Here is a 27617-nt window from a genome sequence, read left to right as displayed (position 1 = left end):
TGTGATTGAAGATCATGGTCTCTACGGATGTCAATGTCTGAATAATTATTGTCAGAACAAGCATAGCAAAAGGTGCAGTATGTCCAGTCAGTCATGTGGTTCTTTATTCTTTACGCCAGGCAGCGTTACATCTGATGCACACATATATTATCATAAGGTACTGTAGTCAAGTCCCAGTTCCACCGCAGCAGCTAGAACCAAACTCAGTCCTCACTATACATCTATCTTCCCTTTATAAACAACTTTCAAATGGGATGGTGGGAGAAAACAGAGACTTTTTACAAGATTCATAGTACCAGGGGATCTGTTCAGTTAATAGCATATTCATTGCCTTGTAAACAGAATGGACAGGATACAACTGAGACTGGGCTTGTTAAGAGGCAGGTTGGTACATAGAAATATTTATCCTGGCAAGAAACACATATAGCAGTCTTCTACAAGCTAGTCATTAGAAGCATTTGTAAGACAGTGTTTCCGAAATATTTATTCTTTGGCGAGGCGCAACGCTCCCCAAAAGCAACATCAGAAGGTTGAAGACACTGAACATTTCAAATCAGCCTTTTTAGATGTGGGGGGCAACAGTGCTGATCAGGCAGGCCACCTTGCCTAAGAAATGGTAGGAGGAAACACTGGAGGAGAACACGGTCCTAAAGAGTAATGGATTTATGTACATTAGACACAGGAGGGTACAGTTAGATCAATGGAGGTTTATAGTACAATCAGAGCTGGTTTGTGCATGCATGCATCTGGTTGGCTCCCAGACCAACACCTGATCACTTCCTTAACCCATATAGGCTACATGATCAGAAGAGGTGGTCAGAAAGGTATTTCTTACTAAATCAGTGTTCGTTGCTCTTGGTCCTGGAGAGATGAATGCAGTGTGTGCAGGCTTACCCTAACACATCTTATTCAGCTGCTCACAGGCTTGGGGTTTAGTTGATTTCTTGAATCAGGTGTGTTAGTGCTGGACTGGAAAGAAAGCCTGCACATACTACAACTCTCCAGGAGCAAGATCTAATGAATTACTTCATAGTTACTAAATAAGTGATTTTAATTCTTTAAAAAAACAAAAAACGATCATATCTCACATTTTAATCTTATAAAAAGGTGCTTAAAATAAATCCTTCCGTCTTTTCTTTGTTTAAATGAGAAGCGGTCGATAGTCGTTACACCACACAGATACATTACCCATGTACATACAGTCTACAGGGGGATGGAAAGGAGAGGGAATCTGCCCTCGCTTTTACAGATGGATGGATGGATCATATTAACAAGCAGCAATGGGAGGAGCCTGTACATAGAAAATGGTGCAGCACCTCATAATCCTTCAATCATAACTTACATTATAGCACTTTGTTCAGGTCTAAACAAGGGTATAAATCAGTTGCTTGTCAACAGTGGTTTCCAGATGTTTTGTGCTGTAAAGCCTTTCACTATACCCCTCTGGACAAATCAAACAATGCTTTATGCCAACACCCACATTTACAAATATACGACCATCGATCAGGGACAATTAACTTATGACATCAGTTATGTCATGCTTATGACAGTCTTAAGTATCCTTTACGCCAGAGGGTTCCAGTTAAGTGTTAGGATTAGTGTGTACGCGCGTGTGTGTACGTGTGACATGTCTAAAGAGCGCGAGGCCTCTTGGGGTTGATCTGTTTGCTCGCCTGCTCCTCTTCCTGGAGTGTAGAACGGAAACCCTTCACTTTGTCTGAGAGAGAAGGAGAGAAAGGAGGAGAGAAAGGAGGAGAGAGGGGAGGAGAGAAGGGATGCTAAGATAAAAATCTGAAAAATATACTTGCTAATTACTTGCAAATAATGTGACTTATTCTGATCTCGAATCAGTTATAGAATACCCCATTACCTCTGAGCTCAGTGAGGATGTCTATCTTTTGATCCAGGATCTGTTCTAGCTGCGTGGCGTAAGAGTCCACATCATAATCCACCTCTTCTGTCATCTCCAACAACACCTTCTCATCCTCCAGCCAACGGATAGACTCCTGCACCGGACACACACAGAGAATTAAAGACACACCCTGAATAATATGTGTGTGATTGTGTATGTGTGTATGTACTTGTGTGTGTGTACCTGGAACACAGCTCGGTGGTCCTCCAAGACCTGTTCCTCCATCTCCACCAGCTGAGACACAGCCTCATGGAAGGTAAAGAGCTGAGGAGACACCTCCTCTTCCTGGGGAGAGAGAGGGGAGATAGAGGAGAAGGAGAGAGAGAGAGAAAAAGGGATGAGAGGGAGGGGAAGGAGAAAGAAATGAGATAGAGGGAGGGGAGAGAGAGCACAGGAGAGGGGAGAGATTAAGAGTATCAGAGGGAAGAGTGTCAGAGGGAGGGAGGGAGGGAGGTGTTATGCTGAATTATGAAATCATTCCTATTCCTATATTGAATTTTATCTGACAGTAAAATAAACTGATATTCTTTCATTAGTTGAGAGAGGCAGATTAGAGTACTAGTCAGTACATAGAGAGGTGACTGTATGGAAGGAGTGTGCGTATGTTCTTACGTTCTGTTCACAGAGCAGTTTGAGGTCATCCCTCTGAGGTGAGCTGCCGACCCCCCACTGAGCCTCCAGGACTTCCAGCTGGGTGACGCTGTGACCCCCTCCTCCCCCCCGCCCCTCCATCATCACCCCTGGGTCCACCGTTAGCTCCTTCACCCTGTCGACACACACACATTTTTTGTCATTTAGCAGACGCTCTTATCCAGAGCGACTTACAGGAGCAATTAGGATTAAGTGCCTTGCTCTAGGGCACATTGACAGATTTTTCACCTAATAGGCTAAGGGATTTGAGCACACACCACACTCACATTAGTAGGATTCAGTTTTCCCTGACCATGTGATCTGACTGATCTGATTGGTTAAAACAGTCAATGAACCAATGGCAATGAATGGACATCTTATTGGCAGACTCAACAGCCTTGGTTTTTCAAATGACTGCCTCGCCTGGTTCACCAACTACTTCTCTGATAGAGTTCAGTGTGTCAAATCGGAGGGCCTGTTGTCCGGACCTCTGGCAGTCTCTATGGAGGTACCACAGGGTTCAATTCACGGGCCAACTTTTTTGTATAAATCAATGACGTCGCTCTTGCTGCTGGTGATTCTTTGATCCACCTCTACTCAGACACCACCATTCTGTATACATCTGGCCCTTCTTTGGACACTGTGTTAACAAACCTCCAGATGAGCTTCAATGTCATACAACACTCCTTCTGTGGCCTCCAACTGCTCTTAAATGCAAGTAAAACTAAATGCATGCTCTTCAACTGATCGCTACCCGCACCTGCCCACCCATCTAGCATCACTACTCTGGACGGTTCTGACCTAGAATATGTGGACAACTACAAATACCTAGGTGTCTGGTTAGACTGTAAACTCTCCTTCCAAACACCCATTACGCATCTCCAATCCTAAATTAAATCTGGAATCGGCTTCTTATTTCATAAAACTGACTATCCTACCGATACTTGACTTCGGCGATGCCATTTACAAAATAGCCTCCAACACTCTACTCAGCAAATTGGATGTAGTCTATCACAGTGCCATCCGTTTTGTCACCAAAGCCCCATATACAACCCACCACTGTGACCTGTAGGCTCTCGTTGGCTGGCCCTCGCTTCATATTCGTCACCAAACCCACTGGCTCCAGGTCATCTATAAATTTTTGCTAGGTAAAGCCCCGCCTTATCTCAGCTCACTGGTCAACATAGCAGCACCCACCCGTAGCACGCGCTCCAGCAGGTATATTTCGCTGGTCATCCCCAAAGCCAACTCCATCTTTGGCCGCCTTTCCTTCCAGTTCTCTGCTGCCAATGACTGGAATGAATTGCAAAAATCACTGAAGCTGGAGTCTTATATCTCCCTTACTAACTTTAAGCATCAGCTGTCAGAGCAGCTTACAGATCATTGCACCTGTACATAGCCCATCTGTACATAGCCCATCTGTAAATAGCCCATCTGTACATAGCCCATCTGTACATAGCCCATCTGTAAATAGCCCATCTGTAAATAGCCCATCCGTAAATAGCTCATCCGTAAATAGCCCATCTGTAAATAGCCCATCTGTAAATAGCCCATCTCTAAATAGCCCATCTCTAAATAGCCCATCTGTAAATAGCCCATCTGTAAATAGCCCATCTCTAAATAGCCCATCTCTAAATAGCCCATCTGTAAATAGCCCATCTCTAAATAGCCCATCTCTAAATAGCCCATCTCTAAATAGCCCATCTCTAAATAGCCCACCCCAACTACCTTATTCCCATATTATTTATTTTTTACTCCTTTGCACCCCAGTATCTCTACTTGCACATCTATCACTCCAGTGTTTAATTGCTAAATTGTAATTATATCGCAACTATGGCCTATTTTTTGCCATTCCTCCCTAATCTTACTACATTTGCTCACACTGTATATAGACTTTTCAATTGTGTTATTGACTGTACGTTTGTTTATCCCATGTGTAACTCTGTGTTGTTGTTTGTGTCTCGCTGCTTTGATTTATCTTGGCCAGGTCGCAGTTGTAAATGAGAACTTATAGCTCAACTGGTCTACCTGGTTAAATAAAGGTGAAATATATATATTTTTTAACATTCTCAGGCACAAGAGTGAAGGACAAGCTGGTAATGAAAAACATTAAAAACAAAACACCGCTTCTGAAAGAAAGAGTTAAACATAGATGAAATGCAATAAATAAATGAAAGAAAGAGTTAAACATAGATGAAATGCAATAAATGAATGAAAGAGTTAAAGATATAATCATGCCACAACTCAGTTCTGACAAACTGAAACTGAATGACCAATGCTGGTTAAATAAATGACATAAAACAAGCTGTAAAATGTGAGGCCGTGCAAGTTTGGAGCCATCCCTTACTAATATGGACACCAGACATTAGCTTAAGATGATGGTTCATAGAAAAGAAAGGGGTTAAAAAGGGAATGAAAGGAGTAGATAAAAGTTACCCCTGGTCCAGGATCAGATTAATATCATTTTTAATCACCTGATTGGCCTTATAGTTATTATACGGTTACAGTTCATTTGATCCTAGGTCTGTGTTTAGGGGTAACCTCTTCCTGGAGTGAAATGAGAGAGGACAGGTACATGATGGTAGCTAGTAGAAGTCGTAGAGAGGAGAGACCTGGTGGGAGAGTTGGGAAAGTCATCGTACTCGTAGGTGTTAGTGGGGGAGAGTTCAGCACGACCCCCCCCTCCACCACCCTGCTGCTGGGAGAAGGGGATGTCTGACGGGCTGATCCCAAACTCCTTCACTCTGTTTGGAGAGGAACACACAGATCGATACACACACACACACACACACACACACACACACACACACACACACACACACACACACACACACACACACACACACACACACACACACACACACACACACACACACACACACACACACACACACACACACACACACACACACACAAGGTAGAGGATCCGGTCAGGATAAGGGTTAATGTTTTGGCTCGTATCAAGAAGGGGGATTGAGGAGAGGAAGAATATTCTGCAATGACAACTTGAATTAATTAAACTTCTCCCCATTGACTAACAGTCTTAGTAATTAGTAGTAGATGAGATGTAGTCTGTTAGGTTGAGGTTAGGCAGGTGAATGTCTCACCTGTTGGCGTATCTCAGAGTGTTTAGAGTGTTTTCACAGGAAGCCATTCCAGGAGATATAGTGGCAATCTGTGGGGGGATTAGCAGTTGGTACATCATTAGAAAATCATTATCGTAGGTGCTTTGTGGATAAACAGCAAACCAGGCCAGTATGTGTTAAAGGAGGTGTATATTATGTCACCATGCATGTCCTGGAGTTCTCCCCGATGAAGGAGTCTCTGAGGACCTGGGTCAGCTTGCTGGCTCTGAACGGGGTGTGGGGCTTGTTCCGACCCAGAGCCCTGATACACTCCTTGAGTGCCAGCAGACTCTTGTTGATCTCGGCCCCCTCCAGGCGAGTCTGGCGGTCAGCGCTGGACGTGTCGGCCCCCCTCTCGTTCCCCGCCAAGTCAATCAGCGAGAACTTGCCGTGCATCTTCCCTCGCCGCCGCAGAATGATCTGGAACACAGCGTGGCTACGAGACGAGTGGGCATTGGCCGAGGTCTGACCTGACGTCCTGGGAGAGAGATGTTGGAGAGAGAGATCAACAATAAACAGCAGGAAGAGAGACAAAATTAGGAGAAATTAGACGATTTTTAAAAATCTTTTAGAACATAAAATGGCAATCTATTAAATAATCCCTCTCTTCCTTCGTGGTTTTACCTGCAGCTGTTTCCGACCTCTATGAGTTTGAGGACGTCTTCAGTACATTTGACGTCTCTCTCCTGCAGCCCCACCACCTGCACCTGCTGCTTCCCATCCTCCAGAACCCTCAGCTTGGCTTTCCGGTTCAGCAGGTCAAACACCTAGACAACCACAAGACAACGACAACACAACAACGCTGCCAGGTTAACACAACCACAACCACGCAGCTTGGCTTTATGTTCATACAAATAGGTAGAACACTTAAATAACTACAACCACGAGATAACCATACACGGTCATATAAACACGGTCGACACATCCTCCAGGGGGTTTGAAGATATATTGGTCACTTCACTTGCCTTCCCGCTGTAGATCTCAAAGAAGGTGGCGAAGACATTGAGGTCTAACTTCTTGTAGTTTGGCTTCTTCAGCATGAGAAACACATCTCTCGCTGCACAGAGAGAAAAGGGTTTCACTGAAGAGACAACTTTACACAGAAGGAACACATTTTAACTCAAGAAAAGCAACTTTATCCGTAGAGAGAGATATGGTGTAGTGTTCGTACCAGCCAGCGCGTAGACTCCTTTAGAACAGTCCTGGTTCTTCCCAGAGAAGTCTCCTCCCATTGTCTGAAAGGGAAAGGGGTTGAGTCTCCTCTCAAACAAAGGCAATGTGACAAAAAAAGAAAGACTAGAGAGTGTGTGATAACAAACATACAGTATATGCTTTAACAAGTTAGGCCAGACAAAATGTATATATTTTTAAAACCTTTTACTGCCGTGGGCAAAATCAGGGTCACACAGTGTGTTTCTTGGTAGTCTTAAACACTTTTTATGCTTAATACAATGAATACAATGCAATAATGTTTATTAATTCTGAAATTCTGAAAAATATAAATAATATTGCACCCATGAGGCCACTAGAGTGCGATTTGGTCATCTGACTGCAGGTAAGCCCAGCTTCACATAAAAACAACAATGAAGAAGGGTTGAATAAAGACTTCAAGATGAATAGAAGCTGAAGCAGCTTTATTACAGTAAGATGCCTCTAGTAGACTGCTATATATTTCAGATAGCACATCCGTTATAAAAAACTATGTCTCCAGAAAATGTCTAAAACTCAGCCGGGACATATCCAACTGCTGACAGCAATTCTTTACCACTCGGCCATCAGATGTGCCACCAATGCTCCTTATAGGACACATCACTGCACTCTATACTCCTCTGTAAACTCGTCATCTCTGTATACCCGTCGCAAGACCCACTGGTTGATGCTTATTTATAAAACCCTCTTAGGCCTCACTCCCCCCTATCTGAGATATCTACTGCAGCCCTCATCTTCCACATACAACACCTGTTCTACCAGTCACATTCTGTTAATTGTCCCCAAAGCACACACATCCCTGGGTCGCTTGTCTTTTCAGTTCGCTGCAGCTGACGACTGGAACGAGCTGCAACAAACACTCAAACTGGACAGTTTTATCTCCATCTCTTCATTCAAAGACTCAATCATGGACCCTCTGACTGACAGCTGTGGCTGCTTTGCGTGATGTAATGTTGTCTCTACCTTCTTGCCCTTTGTGCTGTTGTCTGTGCCAAATAATGTTTGTACCATGTTGTGCTGCTGCCATGTTGTATTGCTACCATGCTGTGTTGTCATGTGTTGCTGCCTTGTTATGTTGTTGTCTTAGGCCTCTCTTTATGGTGTTACGGTGTTGTGGTGCTCTATTTTTATTTTTAATCCCAGCCTTTTGGTAGGCCGTCATTATAAATAAGAATTTGTTCTTAACTGACTTGCCTAGTTAAATAAAGGTTAAATAAAATAAATAAATACATGTATTTAATAGGGGTAACATGACCAGGACCCAAACTTTAGTCCCTGTGACTGTCATTCCAAAACTATTATACCAAAAGTGTAAAATATTTTGTTGTACTAAGGTTGTTTAGTATTTTTGTAAGTGGCTCAAATAGTATTTCATTTTAATTTGTTTTTATCTTTTATTAGCTTGCCTCACTTTTCAAAAAATTAAATCCGTTAAACAGTAAATAAACTTTGTAAGGCCTTAGCATTAAAAATCCAACACACATTGAAAGTGTTCAACTCACATGTGTTTTCCCACTTCCTGTCTGTCCATAGGCGAAGCAGGTGGCCATGCCCCTCTCAAAGATGGTCTCAACCAGTGGCCGGGCAGTGAACCTTGGGAACGAGGGAAGAAATGCTTTAGATAGGTCAACCAAATCACAGTAAAGATAATTTAAAATTACAATATTATACACTACCAGTCAAAAGTTTTAGAACACGTACTCATTCAAGGGTTTTTCTTTATTTTTACTATTTTCTACATTGTAGAATAATAGTGAAGACATTAAAACTATGAAATAACACGTATGGAATCATGAAGTAACCCAAAAAATATATTTTACATTTGAGATTCTTCAAATAGCCACCCTTTGCCTTGATGACAGATTTGCACACTCTTGGCATTCTCTCAACCAGCTTCATGAGGTAGTCACCTGGAAGGTATTTCAATTGCCTTCTTAAAAAATTTGTGGAATTTCTTTCCTTCTTAATGCGTTTGAGCCAATCAGTTGTGTTGTGACAAGGTAGTGGGGTATACAGAAGATAACACTATTTGGTAAAAGACAAAGTCCATATTATGGCAAGAACAGCTGAAATAAGCAAAGAGAAACAACAGTCCATCATTACCTTCTTCAAGTGCAGTTGCAAAAACCATCAAGCGCTATGATGAAACTGGCTCTCACAATGTAGAAAATAGTAAAAACAAAGACAAACCCTTGAATGAGGTGTTGTAAAACTTTTGACCGGTAGTGTACTTTGGAATAAATGATGCATTTATCTCAATGGAAGATTTGACTCATACGCACAAGAATTTGGCCCAGTTCACACGATTCTTTTTGTTCTTGAAATGTACCTGTAGACCATGTCGTTGTCGGTGCTGTCGTCAAAGGCGTAGTCGAAGCGGAAGGTCTGATTCTCCAGGTACCTGGTCAGGTCAACCTTCTGCTTGGGCTCATGGACCATCACCACGTCCTTACTGGGGATGGTGATCACATCCAGGTCCTTCATCGTCAACTCTGAGGGGTGAGGTGAAAAGGAGTTCTGAATAACCCACTTTTGAAATAGAAAGAATGTTCTCAAGTGAAAGAGTGAGGAGTGTGATGCTTACGATGCTGTTAAATCTCTGCATGTAAAAGACCATCTGACCATGAAACAGTTGGTGTGCCTGTGTTGGATTTATGAAATTCTGATACTTACCTTTTTTATTAAGGGGCCGTGCTCGTACACACACACATATCCTGTGCTCCTCATCGATCTGAAAGGTGAAACAATATCATACGTACAAGATGTGATTCAGCGAGCGGCGAATGAAGTCGTGTCACCACTCTATCTATGAAAGTAGATCTACAGCTAACATATACATACCAGATCAGCAGTGGTTAGAGGCCTGTAGTCAAGACTGGCTCTGAAGTCTCTGATCATACACATGATCTCATAGTTTGGTACAGTCACATCTACCTCCTGGGAGAGAATGGCACACGGTTAAAAGTGTGTGTGTGTGTGTGTTGGTGTGTGTGTGACGGTGTGTGTTCGTGTGTGTGACCCTGCCTGTGCTTTCTTCTCTCTCAGCTCCTGTTGTTGTAGTCGCCTCCTCTCTCTCTTCTCCTGCAGTTTCTCCACCTCCTTCACACAGTTGGATTTCCGCCGCGCTGAAACAGTTCAGAGAAGACAATAATCGAAAATAATCTAGTACAAACGTAGAATAGTGATCCCTTTTGTTTGTACCGTCTGTCCTTTTTCAATACACTTCAACGCTCTTTAGAGACAAATGCACAAGACAAGCAAAAGATAAAAGCATGAGCGCTAAGCAACACATTCAAAAACATTGCAATAAAAGTGAAGCCCACCCCTCCAGGATAGTGGATATACAGAGATAAATTACAACAGCTCAGTGAAAGAGCTATTCTCTGGCTGCCTCTCTGTTCTTTCAGCAGTACAGCATGGCTAATAGGCCTATCAGTGTCTTTCTGCCTGGGAACATTATATCACTGGTCATGTGTCCCATCGTAACCCACCAGGGGGAACAACACATCTCAACACACAGCAGAGAGCTCTGAAACCAGGGTTTACACCAATAGGAAATGAAAACGACTGGCCGTTAGCATGGCAATGTATTTAGCAATAACCAGGACTATTTAGCAATACTCAGCTGGAGTGTGTGTATGTGTGTGTGTGTGTGTGTATTACCGTTCTGCTGTTGTTGTAGTGTCATCTGCTGTGTCTGTAGGGCTGTGAGTGCTGCAGGTGGGGGTGGTTCTGGTTGGCTTTGCTGGTGCTGTATTTGACTGGGTCTGGCTCGCGTAGTCCCTACTGCTGCGGCTGGAGACACACAACATCATTCACAATACAGTTTAGTCATTGTTAGTACATTGTTGAGTAAATGCACATTGAGTACATATTATCTTTGGACACAACGCTTTCATCTTGTTTAATGGTGTGTATTATAAATTCAGAATATGAGTAATGACTGTCACATATCTGCAGTGTCATCAACAGGTTATTATATATTTTCAATTACTAAGCTAGCTATCTCTCCCCAGACCCTCTCTCTCCTTTCCATTACTAAGCTAGCTATCTCTCCCCAGACCCTCTCTCTCTCCTTTCCATTACTAAGCTAGCTATCTCTCCCCAGGCCCTCTTTCTCTCCTTTCCATTACTAAGCTAGCTATCTCTCCCCAGACCCTCACTTTCTCTCCTTTCCATTACTAAGCTAGCTATCTCTCCCCAGACCCTCACTTTCTCTCTCTCCTTTCTATTACTAAGCTAGCTATCTCTCCCCAGACCCTCTCTCTCCTTTCTATTACTAAGCTAGCTATCTCTCCCCAGACCTTCTCTCTATTATTATCTATCTCTCCCCAGACCCTCTCTCTCCTTTCCATTACTTATCTATCTCTCCCCAGACCCTCTCTCTCCTTTCCATTACTAAGCTAGCTATCACTCCCCAGACCCTCTCTCTCCTTTCCATTACTAAGCTAGCTATCACTCCCCAGACCCTCTCTCTCCTTTCCATTACTAAGCTAGCTATCTCTCCCCAGACCCTCACTTTCTCTCTCTTCTTTCTATTACTAAGCTATCTATCTCTCCCCTTTCCATTACTAAGCTATCTATCACTCCCCAGACCCTCTCTCTTCTTTCCATTACTAAGCTAGCTATCTCTCCCCATACCCTCTCTCTCCTTTCTATTACTAAGCTAGCTATCTCTCCCCAGACCCTCTCTCTCCTTTCTATTACTAAGCTAGCTATCTCTCCCCAGACCCTCTCTCTCCTTTCTATTACTAAGCTAGCTATCTCTCCCCAGACCCTCTCTCTCCTTTCCATTACTAAGTTAGCTATCACTCCCCAGACCCTCTCTCTCCTTTCCATTACTAAGCTATCAGTCCCCTCTCTCTCTTTTCCAAATGTGTATTTGTATATTTAGACTATTACTAAAGATATCATGGTCTTTCTCGATCTCTGCCTTGCTCTCTACAGATATCGTGGTCTCTCCAGATATCACGGTGCCTGAGGGCTATTTTCCCCATGTATTCACAGTTTCTGCTTCTTTTGAAACAGAAACTAAGAGTTTCAGAAATATTTGTGTTATAACACTTACTCATTCAAGGGTTTTTCTATATTTTTACTATTTTCTACATTGTAGAACAATAGTTAAGACATCAAAACTATGAAATAACACATTTGGAATCATGTAGTAACCCCAAAAAAGTGTTAAACAAATCGAAATATATTCTTCAAATAGCCACCCTTTTCCTTGACAACAGCTTTGCACACTCTTGGCATTCTCTGAACCAGCTTCATGAGGTAGTCACCTGGAAGGCATTTAAATTAACAGGTGTGCCTTGTTAAAATTTAATTTGGTGGAATTTCTTTCCTTCTTAATGCGTTTGAGCCAATCAGTTGTGGAGGTAGGGGGGTAATACCGAAGATAGCCCTATTTGGTAAAAGACCAAGTCCATTTTATGACAAGAACAGCTCAAATAAGCAAAGAAAAACAACAGTCCATCATTACTTTAAGACATGAAGGTCAGTCAATAAGGAAAATTTCAAGAACTTTGAAAGTTTCTTCAAGTGCAGTCGCGAAAACCATCAAATGAAGTTCTATTGGTCACATAAACATGGTTAGCAGATGTTAATGTGAGTGTAGCGAAATGCTTGAGCTTCTAGTTCCGACCATGCAGTAATATCTAACAAGAAATCTAACAATTTCACAACAACTACCTTATACACACAAGTGTAAAGGAATGAATAAGAATATGTACATAAAGATATATGATTGAATGATGGCCGAAAGGCATAGGCAAGATGCAGTAGATGGTATAGAGTACAGTATATACATATGAGATGAGTAATGTAGGGTATGTAAACATTATATAAAGTGGCATTGTTTAAAGTGGCTCGTGATAAGTTGATTAAGTTGACCCTCTGCCGTTTCCTGAAGTCCACGACCATCTCCTTTGCTTTGTTAAATGTTTCCATTATTAAAGTGGCTGGAGTTGAGTCAGTATGTTGGCAGCAGCCACTCAATGTTAGTGATGGCTGTTTAACAGTCTGATGGCCTTGAGATAGAAGCTGTCTCAGGGTCCCCACTTTGATGCACCTGTATTGACCTCGCCTTCTGGATGATAGCGGGGTGAACAGGCAGTGGCTCGGGTGGTTGTTGTCCTTGATGATCTTTTTGGCCTTCCTGTGACATCGGGTGGTGTAGGTGTCCTGGAGGGCATGTAGTTTGCACCCGGTGATGTGTTGTGCAGACCTCCCTACCCTCTGGAAAGACTTCCGGTTATGGGCGGAGCAGTTGCCGTACCAGGCGGTGATACAGCCCGACAGGATGCTCTCGATTGTGCTTCTGTAAACGTTTGTGAGTGTCTTTGGTGACAAGCCAAATTTCTTCAGCCTCCTGAGGTTGAAGAGGCGGTGCTGCGCCTTCTTTACCACGCTGTCTGTGTGGGTGGACCATTTCAGTTTGTCCGTGATGTGTACGCTGAGGAACTTAAAACGTTCCACCTTCTCCACTACTGTCCCGTCGATGTGGATAGGGGGCTGCTCCCTCTGCTGTTTCCTGAAGTCCACGATCATCTCCTTTGTTTTGTTGACATTGAGTGTGAATTATTTTCCTGACACCACACGTCGAGGGCCCTCACCTCCTCCCTGTAAGCGTCTCGTCGTTATTGGTAATCAAGCCTACCACTGTAGTGTCGTCTGCAAACTTGATGATTGAGTTGGAGGCATGCATGGCCACACAGTCATGGGTGAACAGGGAGTACAGGAGAGGGCTGAGAACGCACCCTTGTGGGGCCCCAGTGTTGAGGATCAGCGGGGTGGAGATGTTGTTTCCTACCCTCACCACCTGGGGGCGGCCAGTCAGGTAGTCCAGGACCCAGTTGCACAGGGCGGGGTCAAGACCCAGGGTCTCAAGCTTAATGATGAGTTTGGAGGGTACTATGGTTTTAAATGCTGAGCTGTAGTCGATGAACAAGGGTATCAGGTACGGTGGAGGTGATATGGTCCATGACTAGTCTCTCAAAGCACTTCATGATGACAGAGGTGAGTGCTACGGGGCAATAGTCATTTAGCTCAGTTACGTTAGCTTTCTTGGGAACAGGAACAATGGTGGCCCTCTTGAAGCATGTAGGAACAGCAGACTGGGATAAGGATTGATTGAATATGTCCGTAAACACACCAGCCAGCTGGTCTACGCATGCTCTGAGGACGTGGCTGGGGATGCCGTCTGGGACGGCAGCCTTGCGAGGGTTAACACGTTTAAATGTTTTACTCACGTTAGCTGCAGTGAAGGAGAACCCGCAGATTTTGGTAGCGGGCCGTGCCAGTGGCACTGTATTGTCCTCAAAGCGAGCAAAGAAGTTGTAAAGTTTGTCTGGGAGCAAGACATCGTGGTCTGCGACGGGGCTGGTTTTCCTTTTGTAATCCGTGATTGACTGTAGACCCTGCCACACACCTCTTGTGTCTGAGCTGTTGAATTGCAACTACTTTATCGCTATACTGACGCTTAGCTTGTTTGATTGCCTTGCGGAGGGAATAGCTATACTGTTTGTATTCAGTCATGTTTCCGGTCACCTTGCCATGATTAAAAGCAGTGGTTCGCGCTTTCAGTTTTGCGCGAATGCTGCCATCAATCCACGGTTTCTGGTTGGGGAAGGTTTTAATAGACGCTGTGGGTACAACATCATCGATGCACTTGCTAATAAACTCGCTCACCGAATCAGCGTATTCATCAATGTTATTGTCCAACGCTATGCGGAACATATCCCAGTCCACGTGATCGAAGCAATCTTGAAGCGTGAAATCCGATTGTTCGGACCAGCGTTGAACAGACCTGAGGACGGACGCTTCCTGTTTTAGTTTCTGCCTATAGGCTGGAAGCTACAGAATGGAGTCGTGGTCAGAATTCCTGAAAGGAGGGCGGAGAAGGTCTTTGTATGCGTCACGGAAGTTAGAATAACAATGATCCAGGGTTTTGCCAGCCCGGGTTGCGCATTCGATATGCTGATAAAATTTAGGGAGCCTTGTTTTCAGATTAGCCTTGTTAAAATCCCCAGCTACAATAAATGCAGCCTCGGGATATGTGGTTTCCAGTTTACATAGAGTCAAATGAAGTTCTTTCAGGGCCGTCGATGTGTCTGCTTGGGGGGATATGCACGACTGTGATTATGATCGAAAAGAATTCTCTTGGTAGATAATGTGGTCAGCATTTGATTGTAAGGAATTCTAGGTCGGGTGAATAAAAGGACTTGAGTTCCTGTATGTTGTTATGATCACACCACGTCTCATTAATCATAAGGCATACACCCCTGCCCTTCTTCTTACCAGAGAGATGTTTGTTTCTGTCGGCGAGATGCGTGAAGAACCCAGGTGGCTGTACCGAATTTGATGACGTATCCCGAGTGAGCCATGTTTCCGTGAAACAAAGAACGTTACAATCTCTGATGTCTCTCTGGAAGGCAACCCTTGCTCGGATTTCATCTACTTTGTTGTCAAGAGACTGGACATTGGCTAGTAGTATACTTGGGAGCGGTGCGCGATGTGCCCGTCTACGGAGCCTGACCAGAAGACCGCTCCGTCTGCCCCTTCTGCGGCTCCGTTGTTTTGTGTCGCCAGCTGGGATCCGATCCATTGTCCTGGGTGGTGGACCAAACAGAGGATCCGCTTCAGGAAAGTCCTATTCCTGGTCGTAATGTAATGTTGGCGAGTTGACTTTGCTCTTATATCCAATAGTTCCTCCCGACTGTATGTAATAAAACTTAAGATTTCCTGGGGTAACAATGTAAGAAATAACACACATCAAGCGCTGTGATGACACTGGCTCTCATGAGGACCTCGACAGGAAAGAAAGACCCAGAGTTACCTCCGCTGCAGAGGATAAGTTCATTTGAGTTACCAGCCTTAGAAATTGCAGCCCAAATAAATGCTTCACAGAGTTCAAGTAACAGACACATCTCAACATCAACTGTTCAGAGGAGACTGTGTGAATCAGGCCTTCATGGTCGAATTGCTGCAAAGAAACCACTCTAAAGGACACTAATAATAAGAAGAGACTTGCTTGGGCCAAGAAACACGAGCAATGGACATTAGACAGGTGGCAATAGGTCCTTTGGTCTGGAGTCCAAATTGGAGATTTTTGGTTCCAACCACCGTGTCTTTGTGAGACGCGGTGTGGGTGAACGGATGATCTCCGCATGTATATTTCCCACCGTAAAGCATAGAGGAGGAGGTGTTATGGTGTGGGATGCTTTGCTGGTGACACTGTTGGTGATTTATTTAGAATTCAAGACATATTTAACCAGCATGGCTACCACCGCATTCTGCAGCGATACGCCATCCCATCTGGTTTGGGCTTAGTGGGACTATCATTTGTTTTTCAACAAGACAATGACCCAACACACCTCCCGGCTGTGTAAGGGCTATTTTACTAAGAAGGAGAGTGATAGAGTGCTGCATCAGAGGATCTGGCCTCCACAATCCCCCAACCTCAACCAAATTGAGATGTTTTGGGATGAGTCAGACCACAGAGTGAAGGAAAAGCAGTGCTCAGCATATGTGGGAACTCCTTCAAGACTGTTGGAAAAGCATTCCAGGTGAAGCTGGTTGAGAGAATGTCAAGAGTGTGCAAAGCTGTCATCAAGAAAAAGGGTGGCTATTTGAAGAATCTCAAATATATTTAGATTTGTTTAACACTTTTTTGGTTACTACATGATTCCCCATATGTGTTATTTCATAGTTTTGATGTTTTCACTATTATTTTACAATGTAGAAAATAGTAAAAATAAAGAAAAACCCTTGTTCTAAAACATTTGATCGGTAGTGTATATCCATACCCAGTGCATTCATCTTAAGATGGCTAACCACATATCACAGTCAAATATAAAGGATACCATCATTCCATTATAGATAAACAATGGATATGTAGCATTTTGTTAAAAATATTTAAAAATATATATAATTCACATTTAAATCTGAGAACAGCAATATTTTACACACACACATGAAGGTACTCATTACCAATCATTACTGTTGAAAAAACACAAATATGAAAAACTAGTGATTATAGCATTTTGGAAATAAACTCTTCAAATAGAGATCTACTATCATTACTTTCATGGTACAGTGGATCAGTAGGATGTTATGTAGCAGCCTGGTTGAATCCAGTGTTACATTGTGTCCAGACTGTGGAACACGAGGAATCTTGGAGACCAATGTTCTGTTGAAGCTTTCTTACCTCTGTTTGCTGGGGTTTCAGTCTTGGGGGGCGCTATTGTTCGTCGGTTCTACAAGAGACAAATGAATACAACATGAACTTAAAGAAGAAGATGTGACACATACTATACTTAAAACTATACTGTACAGCCACAGGAGATTGGTGGCACCTTAATTGGGGAGAACGGCCTTGTGGTAATGGCTGGAGCGGAATTAGTGGAATGGTATCAAATAGAAACACATGGTTTCTATGTGTTTGATGCCATTCCATTTGCGCCGTACCAGCTATTATTATGAGCCGTCCTCCCCTCAGCAGCCTCCACCGGTACAGACATATGGCTATTGGCCACAGTATAGGACATTATAATTGAATGACCTTGGGTGGCTTGATTTGTTTAGCAGCGGAGGAGATGGAGGAAGCAGGAGGAGGGGTTTCAGGACTCTGTACTACCTCCTCTTCAGGAGCCACGTCTGGGTTCAGAGCAAATATGCTCTCCAGGTCTATCTGCATGGGGAGAGAGTACAACATGTTAAAACTCTGTTCCAGCCTCTCCAACCTAATGTGTGTTTGTATGTATATACAGTGGGGTCTGGACTTATTGAATCCCTTACTGTATAAAATAAATAAAACAAACACTGAGCTTTTTACAATGGATGGTTTGGAATTCCCATTGTTAGAGCCTATCCTGCCCATGACATACTAGGCAACACACATGGCCAGTACATTCATTAAAAGTGCCATTGTTTACATCGTTACCTAGCAGCGTACTACCACTACCACCGGTAACTCATCATGGATGATTTAAAAGTAACTTTTGACATTTATTTATTTTTACATTTGAAGAATGGTGCCAACAAGAAGAGGAGGAGATTATGAAAGAAATGAAACAAGAAGAAGAGGAAGTGGACCAGGAACCGAAGCCAAGAGAAAGAGATTTTGTTTAACATGTAATTCCCCAAAAATCTGATAAAGATAGGGGTCAAAATGACTGGATCCCCTGTTTTCAATACTCCAGCACCCTCCCCTTGTGAGGATAATGACAATGAGCCTTTTTCTAAAATGTTTTATGAGATTGGAGAACACATTGGGAGTGATCTTAGACCATTCCTCCATACATAATCTTTCCAGATTCTTGATATCCTTTGTCTGCTCTTACGGCAGTGTCATTAAATAGTACCCGCAAAAACCAGTCTCAACGTCAAGAGTGAAGAGGCGACTCCGGGATGCTGGCCTTCTAGGCAAAGTTCCCCTGTCCAGTGTCTGTGTTCTTTTGTCCATCTTAATCTTTTATTTTGATTGGCCAGTCTGAGAAATGTCTTTTCCTTTGCAACTCTGCCTAGAAGGCCAGCATCCCAGAGTCGCTTCTTCACTCTTGGCGTTGAGACTGGTGTTCTGCGGATACTATTTAATGAAGCTGCCTGTTGAGGAATTGTGAGGCATCTGTTTCTCAAACTACACCACTGGGCAGAGGCAACCAGGTTTTTGGCTAAAATGTCCTGGTACCTGGTAAAGTTCATGATGTTGTTGACATTAACAAGGGCCCCAGGACCAGTGTAAGCAAAACAGCCCCGTAACATCAAAGATCCACCACCATAACCATATTTAACAGTAGGGATGAGCTATGTTCTGCATATGCATTGTTCTTTCTAAGGCCAAACCCACCATTAGTGTATGTGGCCAAAGACCTATATTTTCATGTCATCTGACAATAGCACTGCCTGGACTTAACTAAACAGCATTGGTACTTGGATTGGAACCGGTGCTATGGTCATATGACACGAAAATATAGGTCTTTGGCCACACACACCAGCGGTGGGTTTAGCCTTTGATGTTATGGAGATGTTTGCTTCCACGGGTCCTAGGGCCCTTATTAAGGTCAACGGCATCATGGACTTTACCAAGTACCAGGAAATTTTTTTGCCAAAAACCTGGTTGCCTCTCCCAGGAGGCTGAAACTTGGTCGCAAGTGGATCTTCCAGCAAGACCATAACCCCAATATGGCACGACTGCTATATTGTATCTCCATCCCAAAACCCTTTTTTGGAAGAGTACTTCGCCAGACTGCCAAGAACCTTGCCCTCATCCAGGCCAGAGACACAGTAGTGATGACACCAAAGGCCTAGTTGATCTCTGCACCAGACAGGATGCTCGTCACCATACCTGGGGTCCAACATCTACACTGCGGCATGTATGGGCTTCAGGCAGAAGTCTTCATGCTTTTTGATGAAGTCGCAGGGCAGTATGAATTTCTTCTCTTACATCTGCAAGCAGAGTCTGAACATCAGACAGGATGGCATTGTCTCCCTCAATCCGTGCAATGGCTACTGCTACAGGTTTCAGGGTTTTCAGGCTGCTTCCCACTCTCTCTCAAAATACATCATCCTCTTGATGGGGCTGTCCATATCGGCAGACTGTGATATGGCCATTTCTTGGAGAGACTCCTTCCCCTCTAGGAGACTGTCAAACATGATGACAACACCACCCCAAAGGATGTTGCTGGGCAGCTTCAATGTGCTGCTCTTATTCTTCTCACTTTGCTTGGTGAGGTAGATTTCTGCTACAACTTGATGACCCTTTCATACCTAACCAATTCCTTGGCTCTCTTGTAGAGTGTATCCATTGTTTCAGTGCCATGATGTCCTTGAGGAGCAGATTCAATGCATGAGCAGCACAGCCAATGGGTATGATGTAAGGGTAGGACTCCTCCACTTTAGACCAAGCAGCCTTCATGTTCACAGCATTGTCTGTCACCAGTGAAAATACCTTCTGTGGTCCAAGGTCATCGATGACTGCCTTCAGCTCATCTGCAATGTAGAGACTGGTGTGTCTGTTGTCCCTTGTGTCTGTGCTCTTGTAGAATACTGGTTTAGGGATGGAGATGATGTAGTTAATTATTCCTTGCCCACGAACATTCAACCACCCATCAGAGATGATTGCAATACAGTCTGCTTTCTCTATGATTTGCTTGACCTTCAGTTGAACTCTTTTGAACTCTACAGCCAGCAAATGAGTAGATAAAGCATGTCTGGTGGGAGGGGTGTATGCTGGGCGAAGAACATTCAGAAATCTCTTCCATATCTGGTGGAGGGGTGTATGCTGGGCGAAGAACATTCAGAAATCTCTTCCAATACACATTGCCTGTGAGCATCAGAAGTAAACCAGTTGCATACACAGCTCGAGCAAGACATTCATCAGAATTTCTCTGACTACATTCCTCCATTGAGTCAAAAAAAACTTCCGATTCCAGGAGGACCATGAGCTGTATCGATAAGGTGTCTGACTCATCATTTTCACCTTGAATAGAAGTAGAGGGACTTTTGTCTGAGATTGCTTTTTGTCAGCTCTGAAGAAACTTTATGCACTTGGCCAGATGATTCTGCATCTTTGTTGCATTCTTCACATATGATTTGGCACAGTATTTGCAGATGTACACAGCTTTTCCTTCTACATTAGCTGCAGTGAAATGTCTCCACACATCAGATAGTGCCTGTGGCATTTTCCTGTAAAGATTAGGAAAGAAATGAGTACAATTCCATGTGAAGATAAATAGTTAAGCAGTTTGATTAGACAACAACTTTGTAAGATAAATGTTTTAAAAAGAAACACGTATGGAAACAGGTGAATTAACATTCCTCAGTTAGCGAGCTAAAACCCACATGGTAGCAAAAACTAACTAGCAGAAATTGTTAACAAGTTAGAAATTATTTAAACACACTTGCTGTAGGCTACTATTTACTAGTTAAACAAAAATTATGTTTGTCATATAACATATATTCACCCCACCCAGTATTGTAATAAAAACTTACCAGAAAGCATGTAGTCCTTGTCTCAGACAGTGTAGTAGTGTCGGCTCAATAGCATCTCATTAGTGTGCAAGATCTTTAGAATCAGCTGCACATGTGATGGAAGAATCCACTGTGCATGCAGAGGGTTGCAATTCCATTGAATTGGGGATAGTTTAACCAAAATATGCCACAAGACCTAGAATTGCCTTATGTGTATCCCACAAAAAAGGTTCACTGTCATAAGCTAAATTTTTTGATGAATTTAAGCAAAATTCCCCAAATTACCTTCCCATGGAAAATGTCAGGAAAAATTATGGAAATTTACCGAAAAGTTTCCGACCCTTTGCAACCCTACCTCAAGCACACATCAAAATCCACAAAAAAAATAGTTACTTGACCACACAATCAACATTTTGAAATAGACATCTCAGTCTCTGGACTTGAAAACCTGTGGTTTGAATTCAAGAGGGCAGTTCATAAGCGCAGACAAAGAATATAAAAGATCTGGAAAGATTATGTATGGAGGAATGGTCTTAGATCCCTCCCAATGTGGCAGGGTAGCCTAGTGGTTAGAGTGTTGGACGAGTAACCGAAAGGTTGCAAGTTCAAATCCCCGAGCTGACATGGTACAAATCTGTCGTTCTGCCCCTGAACAGGAGGTTAACCCACTGTTTCTAGGCCGTCATTGAAAATAAGAATTTGTTCTTAAGTGACATGCCTAGGTAAAATAAAAATCTCATAAAACATTTGAGAAAAAGGCTCATGGTCATTATCCTCACAAGGGGAGAGTGTTGGAGTATTGAAAACAGGGGATCCAGTCATTTTGACCCCTATGTTTTTTTTAAATACAATATAGGCTCAGTACTATTTTATACTGTATTTTTTCCTAATCTTTATCATGGTATCCAATAATGGTAAGGTTAGTAGTATAAGTAGTGTTAGTAGTGCGTTGCTAGGCAACAACATAAACAATGGCACTTTTATATGAATGTACTGGCTATGTGTGTGTCGCCTAGTATGTCATGGGCAGGACAGGCTCTAACAATGGGAATTCCAATCCACCCGTTGTAAAAAGATCAGTATTTGTATTATTTATATTATACAGTCTTTTTTGCTAATCTTTATCAAGGGATCCAATAATTCCAAAGCCCACTGTATTGGTGGTGTTGGGTGAAAAAAAGCTGAAGACAAATGTTTGTCTTGTATGGACTAATAAAGTCATCTCGATAACTCAGGAAGACAAGAAAGTCACACTTTTTCGCTTCATGTGCAGTGAGGTTGATTAACCAGTGACATTTAAGAAGAGAAATAGGCTATGTTTTAAAAAGACGTGTGATGGAGCTCGCTCACGCGCACACACCAAGGGCTGCACAATGAATCTAATTCACATCGAAATCTAAATATTGACAGGTGCAATGTCTATATCGCAAGAGAGCCACACAGCAGCATGTAACGTCTGTTTTTATAGTTTACTCTGTTTGTTGTCTCTCTCTCTCCCTCTGTCCTCTTGAGGCTGCTTCCCACACAAAAGCCCCACCCCTGTCAATCAAGCATGCCAGTTCCTCCTTGATGAAGGAATCACAGTAAATATACCAAACTTTAGGAACACCTTCCTACCATTGAGTTGCCCTCAGAACAACCTCAATTTGTTGGGGCATGGGCTCTACAAGGTGTCGAAAGCGTTCCATAGGGACGCTGGCCCATGTTGACTCCAATGCTTCCCACAGTTTTGCCAAGTTGGCTAGATGTCCTTTGGATGGTGGTCCATTCTTAATACACACAGGAAACTGTTGAGCGTGAAAAACCCAGTAGCTTTGCAGTTCTTGACACTAACTGGTGCGTCTGGCACCTACTACCATATCCTGTTCAAAGACACTTACATTTTTTTGTCTTGCCCTTTCACCCTCTGAATGGCACACATACACAATCCATGTCTCAAGGCTTTAAAAAACAAACATATTTAACCCATCATCTCCCCTTCATCTACACTGATTGAAGTGGATTTAATAAGGGACATCACTAACGGATCATAGCTTTCACCTGGATTAATCTGGCCAGTCTATGTCATGGAAAGAGCAGGTATTCTTAATATGTGTATACTCAGTGTAAGTTTACATGCTGTTCAGTCAAATGCAGTCAACAGATTGTTCCAAACAAGACAACTCTGCTTTCCACTTTGCTTCTTAATATAAATCATTTTATTTCTATGATTCCAACAGTTCACCTATCTAAAGAGTTATGATATATATGTCTAGGCTGTTTACATGTTATCTAGACGTTTGTGACTAACTATTTGTTTTTGACTCCGGTCATATTGACTTGCCTAGTATGAACGACTTGTCGGTCATACTGACTTGACTAGCTAAATAAAGGTTAAATAAGAAATTAACATTCACCCGGTGTTTTGTGCGTGTTCGTAAATTCATTCGTTACCCTACGCTCTGGCAAACTCAGACGAGAGTGTTCTGAAATCGGAGTAGATAGCCAGAGTTAACTTGTGAATGCAAGATATGTTAATTAATTGAATAAGCCGTTCAAGTTCTTGCTAGCTAACCAAATGACACCTGCATCTCTAGCTGTGTAGCCACCAAAAAACGATATGAGGGGAAAACGTCAGTCACTCACCCACTCCTTCAATGACTTGACATCCTCCTAGCAGCTAGCTACCTAGTTAACGTTAGGCTCCACGTTTTTAGCTTGCTACATAAATAGATACTCTTGAATGTCATTGTATGCTGTAGTGTTAATATTTCTCTTCAATGGAACTAAGGAGCACAAACCATGAAAAACTGCACCAGAACATAATTCCTCATCCACCAACCTTTACAGTTGGCACTATGCATTCGGGCAGGTAGCGTTCTCCTGGCATCCGCCAAAACCAGATTAGTCTGCTGGACTGCCAGAAGGTGAAACGTTTCTACTGCTCCACAGTTCAATAGTGGCGAGCTTTACACCCCTCCAACTGACGCTTAGCATTGACAATGGTAATCTTAGGGTTGTGTGCGGTTGCTCAACCATGGAAACCCACTTCATGAAGCTCCCGACGAACAGTTATTTTGCTGACGTTGCTTCCAGAGGCAGTTTGGAACTCTGCAGAGTGTTGCAACCGAGGACAGATGATTTTCACTTGGCGGTCCCGTTCTATGAGCTTGTGTGGTCTACCACTTCGCGGCTGAGCCGTTGTTGCTCCTAGACTTTTCCACTTCACAATAACAGCATTTACACTTGACCTGGGCAGCTCTAGCAGGGCATAAATTTGACAAACTGACTTGTTGGAAAGGTGGCATCCTATGACGGTGCCATGTCGAAAGTCACTGAGCTCTTCAGTAAGGACATTCTATTGCCAATGTTTGTCTATAGAGATTGCATGGCTGTGTGCTCGATTTATATACTTGTTTATATACCTGTCAACAATGGGTGTGGCCGAATCTACTCATTTGAAGAGGTGTCCGCATACTTTGTATATGTAGTGTATTACGATTGTCTGTTTGTTTCATATCTACAAAGTAGTTAAAACATTGTTAGTTCCACTTTAAGGGCATCTATAGTAAAGCTGATTTGCAGTAAATCCTCTTTCTGATACAAGCTGATAGGGGGTCAGACATGAATGCGTAACACACACACACACACACACACAGTACCTCTTTCCCTTTCGTGTCTCCATTCTCTATCCACTCCACCGTGACACTCTCGTTGTCTTCATTCAGCGACGTCACCATGGCCTGGTGGATTCGACCTGCAAGATACATGTTATAAACATATAGATAACATCTGTATTGTAGACTACTACAGGCTATAGAACCAGAAAATCTTCATTCAGCCATGTGACCACGTCATGATGAATTCGTCCTGGCTGCCATAGACAAGAGAAAACACTTGTAGACTCATACAGTTATTTTTTATTTTTTTGTTTTTTTATACACTCTTGACTATTGAAATGCAGCCATGACCAACATACATTAGATCACACTGACCAAAGAGGAGGATGAGACCAGACAGAATCTGCCAGGATGGGCAAGAGGCCTTCAGTGACAGATGTGTCAATATCCCTGGATCTGATTGGTTGTCAAAAGCTTTTATGCATGTCAACATTAGATTGTTTGCCTTTCGTTATGTTACTGTACATGCAAAATGGTTTGTTTCCATAAGGTCTCATTCTAAACAGCTACAGCTCTTCTCTTTGCGATGAGTCCAAATTACAACAAACAAACAAAAATACAGTCACATACAGTTGCTTGATAAGAAATAGTCATACAGTTGGAGATAATAAAACAATGAAGACATATTAATTGCTGCTGAAACACTAACAGAGCATGTATTTTGCTAGTCCTTCCACAGAGCAAGAACAGGCGGGAATGAAATAAATAGCAACCAAGTACTTTTCACTTTAGACTAACAAGCCCTATAAAGTAGTAGCTAGTAGGCTGTATTCAGTGGCTACTGCCAGCTACAATAGTTGGCTACTATGCGCAATGGGCGTGGTCCTGATGTTTGATTACATGTGTCTACTGCTAGCACAGATCCGAGCAAAGACAACAGTCACAAATCATCATCATCATCATTCTGGAGATGCTCTTAGATGTATCCACCATACACCATATCACCCCATAATATCACACCCAGGGAATGAAGTGGATATGATAGGCCATTGTAATCTAATCACAAAGCAATGAAATCAAGATGATCACCCGATATTTGTTCAATGAGAGTGTAAGCTACTGTAATGACAAGCGCATGCATGCTAGAGCTGAACAGTCTACTGTGACTATTCCCACTTTGCCTGTTAGCTAAATGCTATAGCGGATGAATGGAGTATCATTGCCAGCCAGCCAGCACGGCCTATAACCGCACAGGTGGATGCATCCTCCCTGCTACTAGCTAGCCGGCGAGCCTTATCCACTAAAGGCTACGTCATTCAGGTAATAACCCATTTGATTGACAGCCGCTATGTCAGACAGGGACGCTATGTCAGACAGGGACATGGCAATAGCGCCGAACACAGATCTCCATGCCATTGCTACGCTAGTTATCCAACTCAGCATCCTGCCTGCCAAGGCGCTGCCTGGAAGCAACAAAGATGATGTAGCTAACGCGACAGCGCCTCAATGAAAAATGCATCTTCACCCAGCTAGCTAGCTAGCGGTCGACAAGGGGAGATCTCTGTCTTACCATCACTCCGTTTGATTTCCACGTAAATGCCGATTAGAATCTTTCCGAAGACAGCGACGGCCATCCCTCATGTGTGTAGTATGTGTGTGTATGGTTGTAATATGGGGGTGTAGTTGTTCAATTGGAGGGGGACCAAGTTGCGCCGCAGAGAAGAGAAATCGGGAGGAGGTCAGGAGGATAGAGGGAGAAACAGAAGTGCGCACGCGCCAAGACAACCTTCCCTCCGCCAGAACCGAGAAAACGCTAAAAAAACCGAAGCATCCAAGAAGCCAGTTGGCTGCTATTTGTGCTTTTGTCTTCTAGCTACAATTATAATATTTATGCAATGTTCTGTTGATGTGCATTTGAGTGAAAAAGCAGCACGCTTACTATATTGCAAGATAAGAGGCTTATGTGGACTTGGCTAATTCTATAAATGCGTATAATTCCCCATTTATAACCAAGGATTGAGAGTATAATAGTCTATAAGTATGTAATATTGTTATTTTAAAGGTTTACAATCTAAATAATTATGATATGCACATATATTATTATATGCATATCGTATATATGCTAAATTGGTCAACATGATTGTTAAATGCTCTGTTTAGATTGTGATATTATTATTGTACTAGGCTAAATGTTAATCTCCTCTTGATTTCACATGCACTTTATTATTCTGAAAAACAAATCTGGATGATATTAACTGTGTGCCTCTCCATAGCTGCATCGGAAGAACAGTCTGTCTGCATCTCAATCAGTGATGCAGTTGTCATTACAGACATAGTCGTAGAATGCACCCTTGGAAATCTACAAATAATCACATTGTAGAAGAAGCAAAACACCAGTACCACAACTCTGTCATCAAGTTTGTAAAAAGTTGTTTTCTAGATCAAGTTGTTCCCAACCTCACTTATACATTAAGATCTCCACAGAACATTGACTATTGGAATTGATAAGTAAGTACTTATTTTCATCAAGCCCAACAGAAGAGAAAGTTGATTGGGGCCACTATACACTGACTATACAGTATGTTGTGCAGGTTGATGTTTATTGTCACGAGTCTTGTCCTGGAGGCAGAACTGTTAGCCTTAGACCAACTGCAAAGTCAAAATAAGCTAAATTCATGAAAACAAAAATGTGCTTTTTGGTTGTAATTCAAATTTAGGGTTAGGAATTACGGTTTTCAGTGTGGTTAGGGTTAGGTTTAAAATCAGACATTATTACTTTGTGGCTGTGCCAGCTATTGACCACACTGCAGAGCTGTCTCCAGAACAAGATTCAGGACAAGAAACACTAACCTGAGAGAGGTATAGTCCCATCTTGTCATTCCCACCTTGAACCATACCATGGCAGCAGAGGGCCATCTAGTACGCATCTCTAACATGGGGCCTATTTTAATATTTTATAAACGCATCCTAATCTCACCTATTTGATTGGAAGATTCCGGCAAGGAAGTGAGAACGGAGGGATGTATATTTAACTTTTTAAAACAGGTCCTTCATTTGTATTTCTCATGTGGTATTTTACGTTTCACTTTTTGTTGCTGAAGAAAGGTATAGTTTGGTGAGTTGTTGGATAGTTTTGTGCTGTTCTAAATCTAGTACAACTCATTAATATAG

At 42.7% G+C, this 27617-nt stretch overlaps 1 protein-coding gene across 1 annotated transcript; it reads right to left on the bottom strand.

The window, feature by feature from the left end:
• Positions 1–82: 82 nt before the first annotated feature.
• LOC135548233 (kinesin-like protein KIF2A) lies at positions 83–26185 on the bottom strand. The gene is made up of 20 exons (XM_064977606.1): positions 26017–26185; positions 24489–24583; positions 17438–17566; positions 17084–17132; positions 10540–10671; positions 9901–10001; positions 9718–9813; positions 9550–9607; positions 9206–9368; positions 8379–8469; positions 6839–6902; positions 6633–6724; positions 6292–6434; positions 5830–6145; positions 5650–5717; positions 5155–5286; positions 2525–2678; positions 2096–2197; positions 1871–2006; positions 83–1717 (listed from the first exon to the last, which is right to left on the bottom strand). The coding sequence occupies exons 1-20, from the start codon at positions 26078–26080 to the stop codon at positions 1632–1634; spliced, it is 2271 nt and encodes a 756-aa protein (XP_064833678.1). The 5' UTR covers positions 26081–26185; the 3' UTR covers positions 83–1631.
• Positions 26186–27617: the final 1432 nt, after the last annotated feature.

This window comes from Oncorhynchus masou, chromosome 11 (assembly GCF_036934945.1).
Source record: "Oncorhynchus masou masou isolate Uvic2021 chromosome 11, UVic_Omas_1.1, whole genome shotgun sequence".
Classification (NCBI taxonomy): domain Eukaryota; kingdom Metazoa; phylum Chordata; class Actinopteri; order Salmoniformes; family Salmonidae; genus Oncorhynchus; species Oncorhynchus masou.
This window is presented reverse-complemented; position numbering and strand designations above follow the sequence as displayed.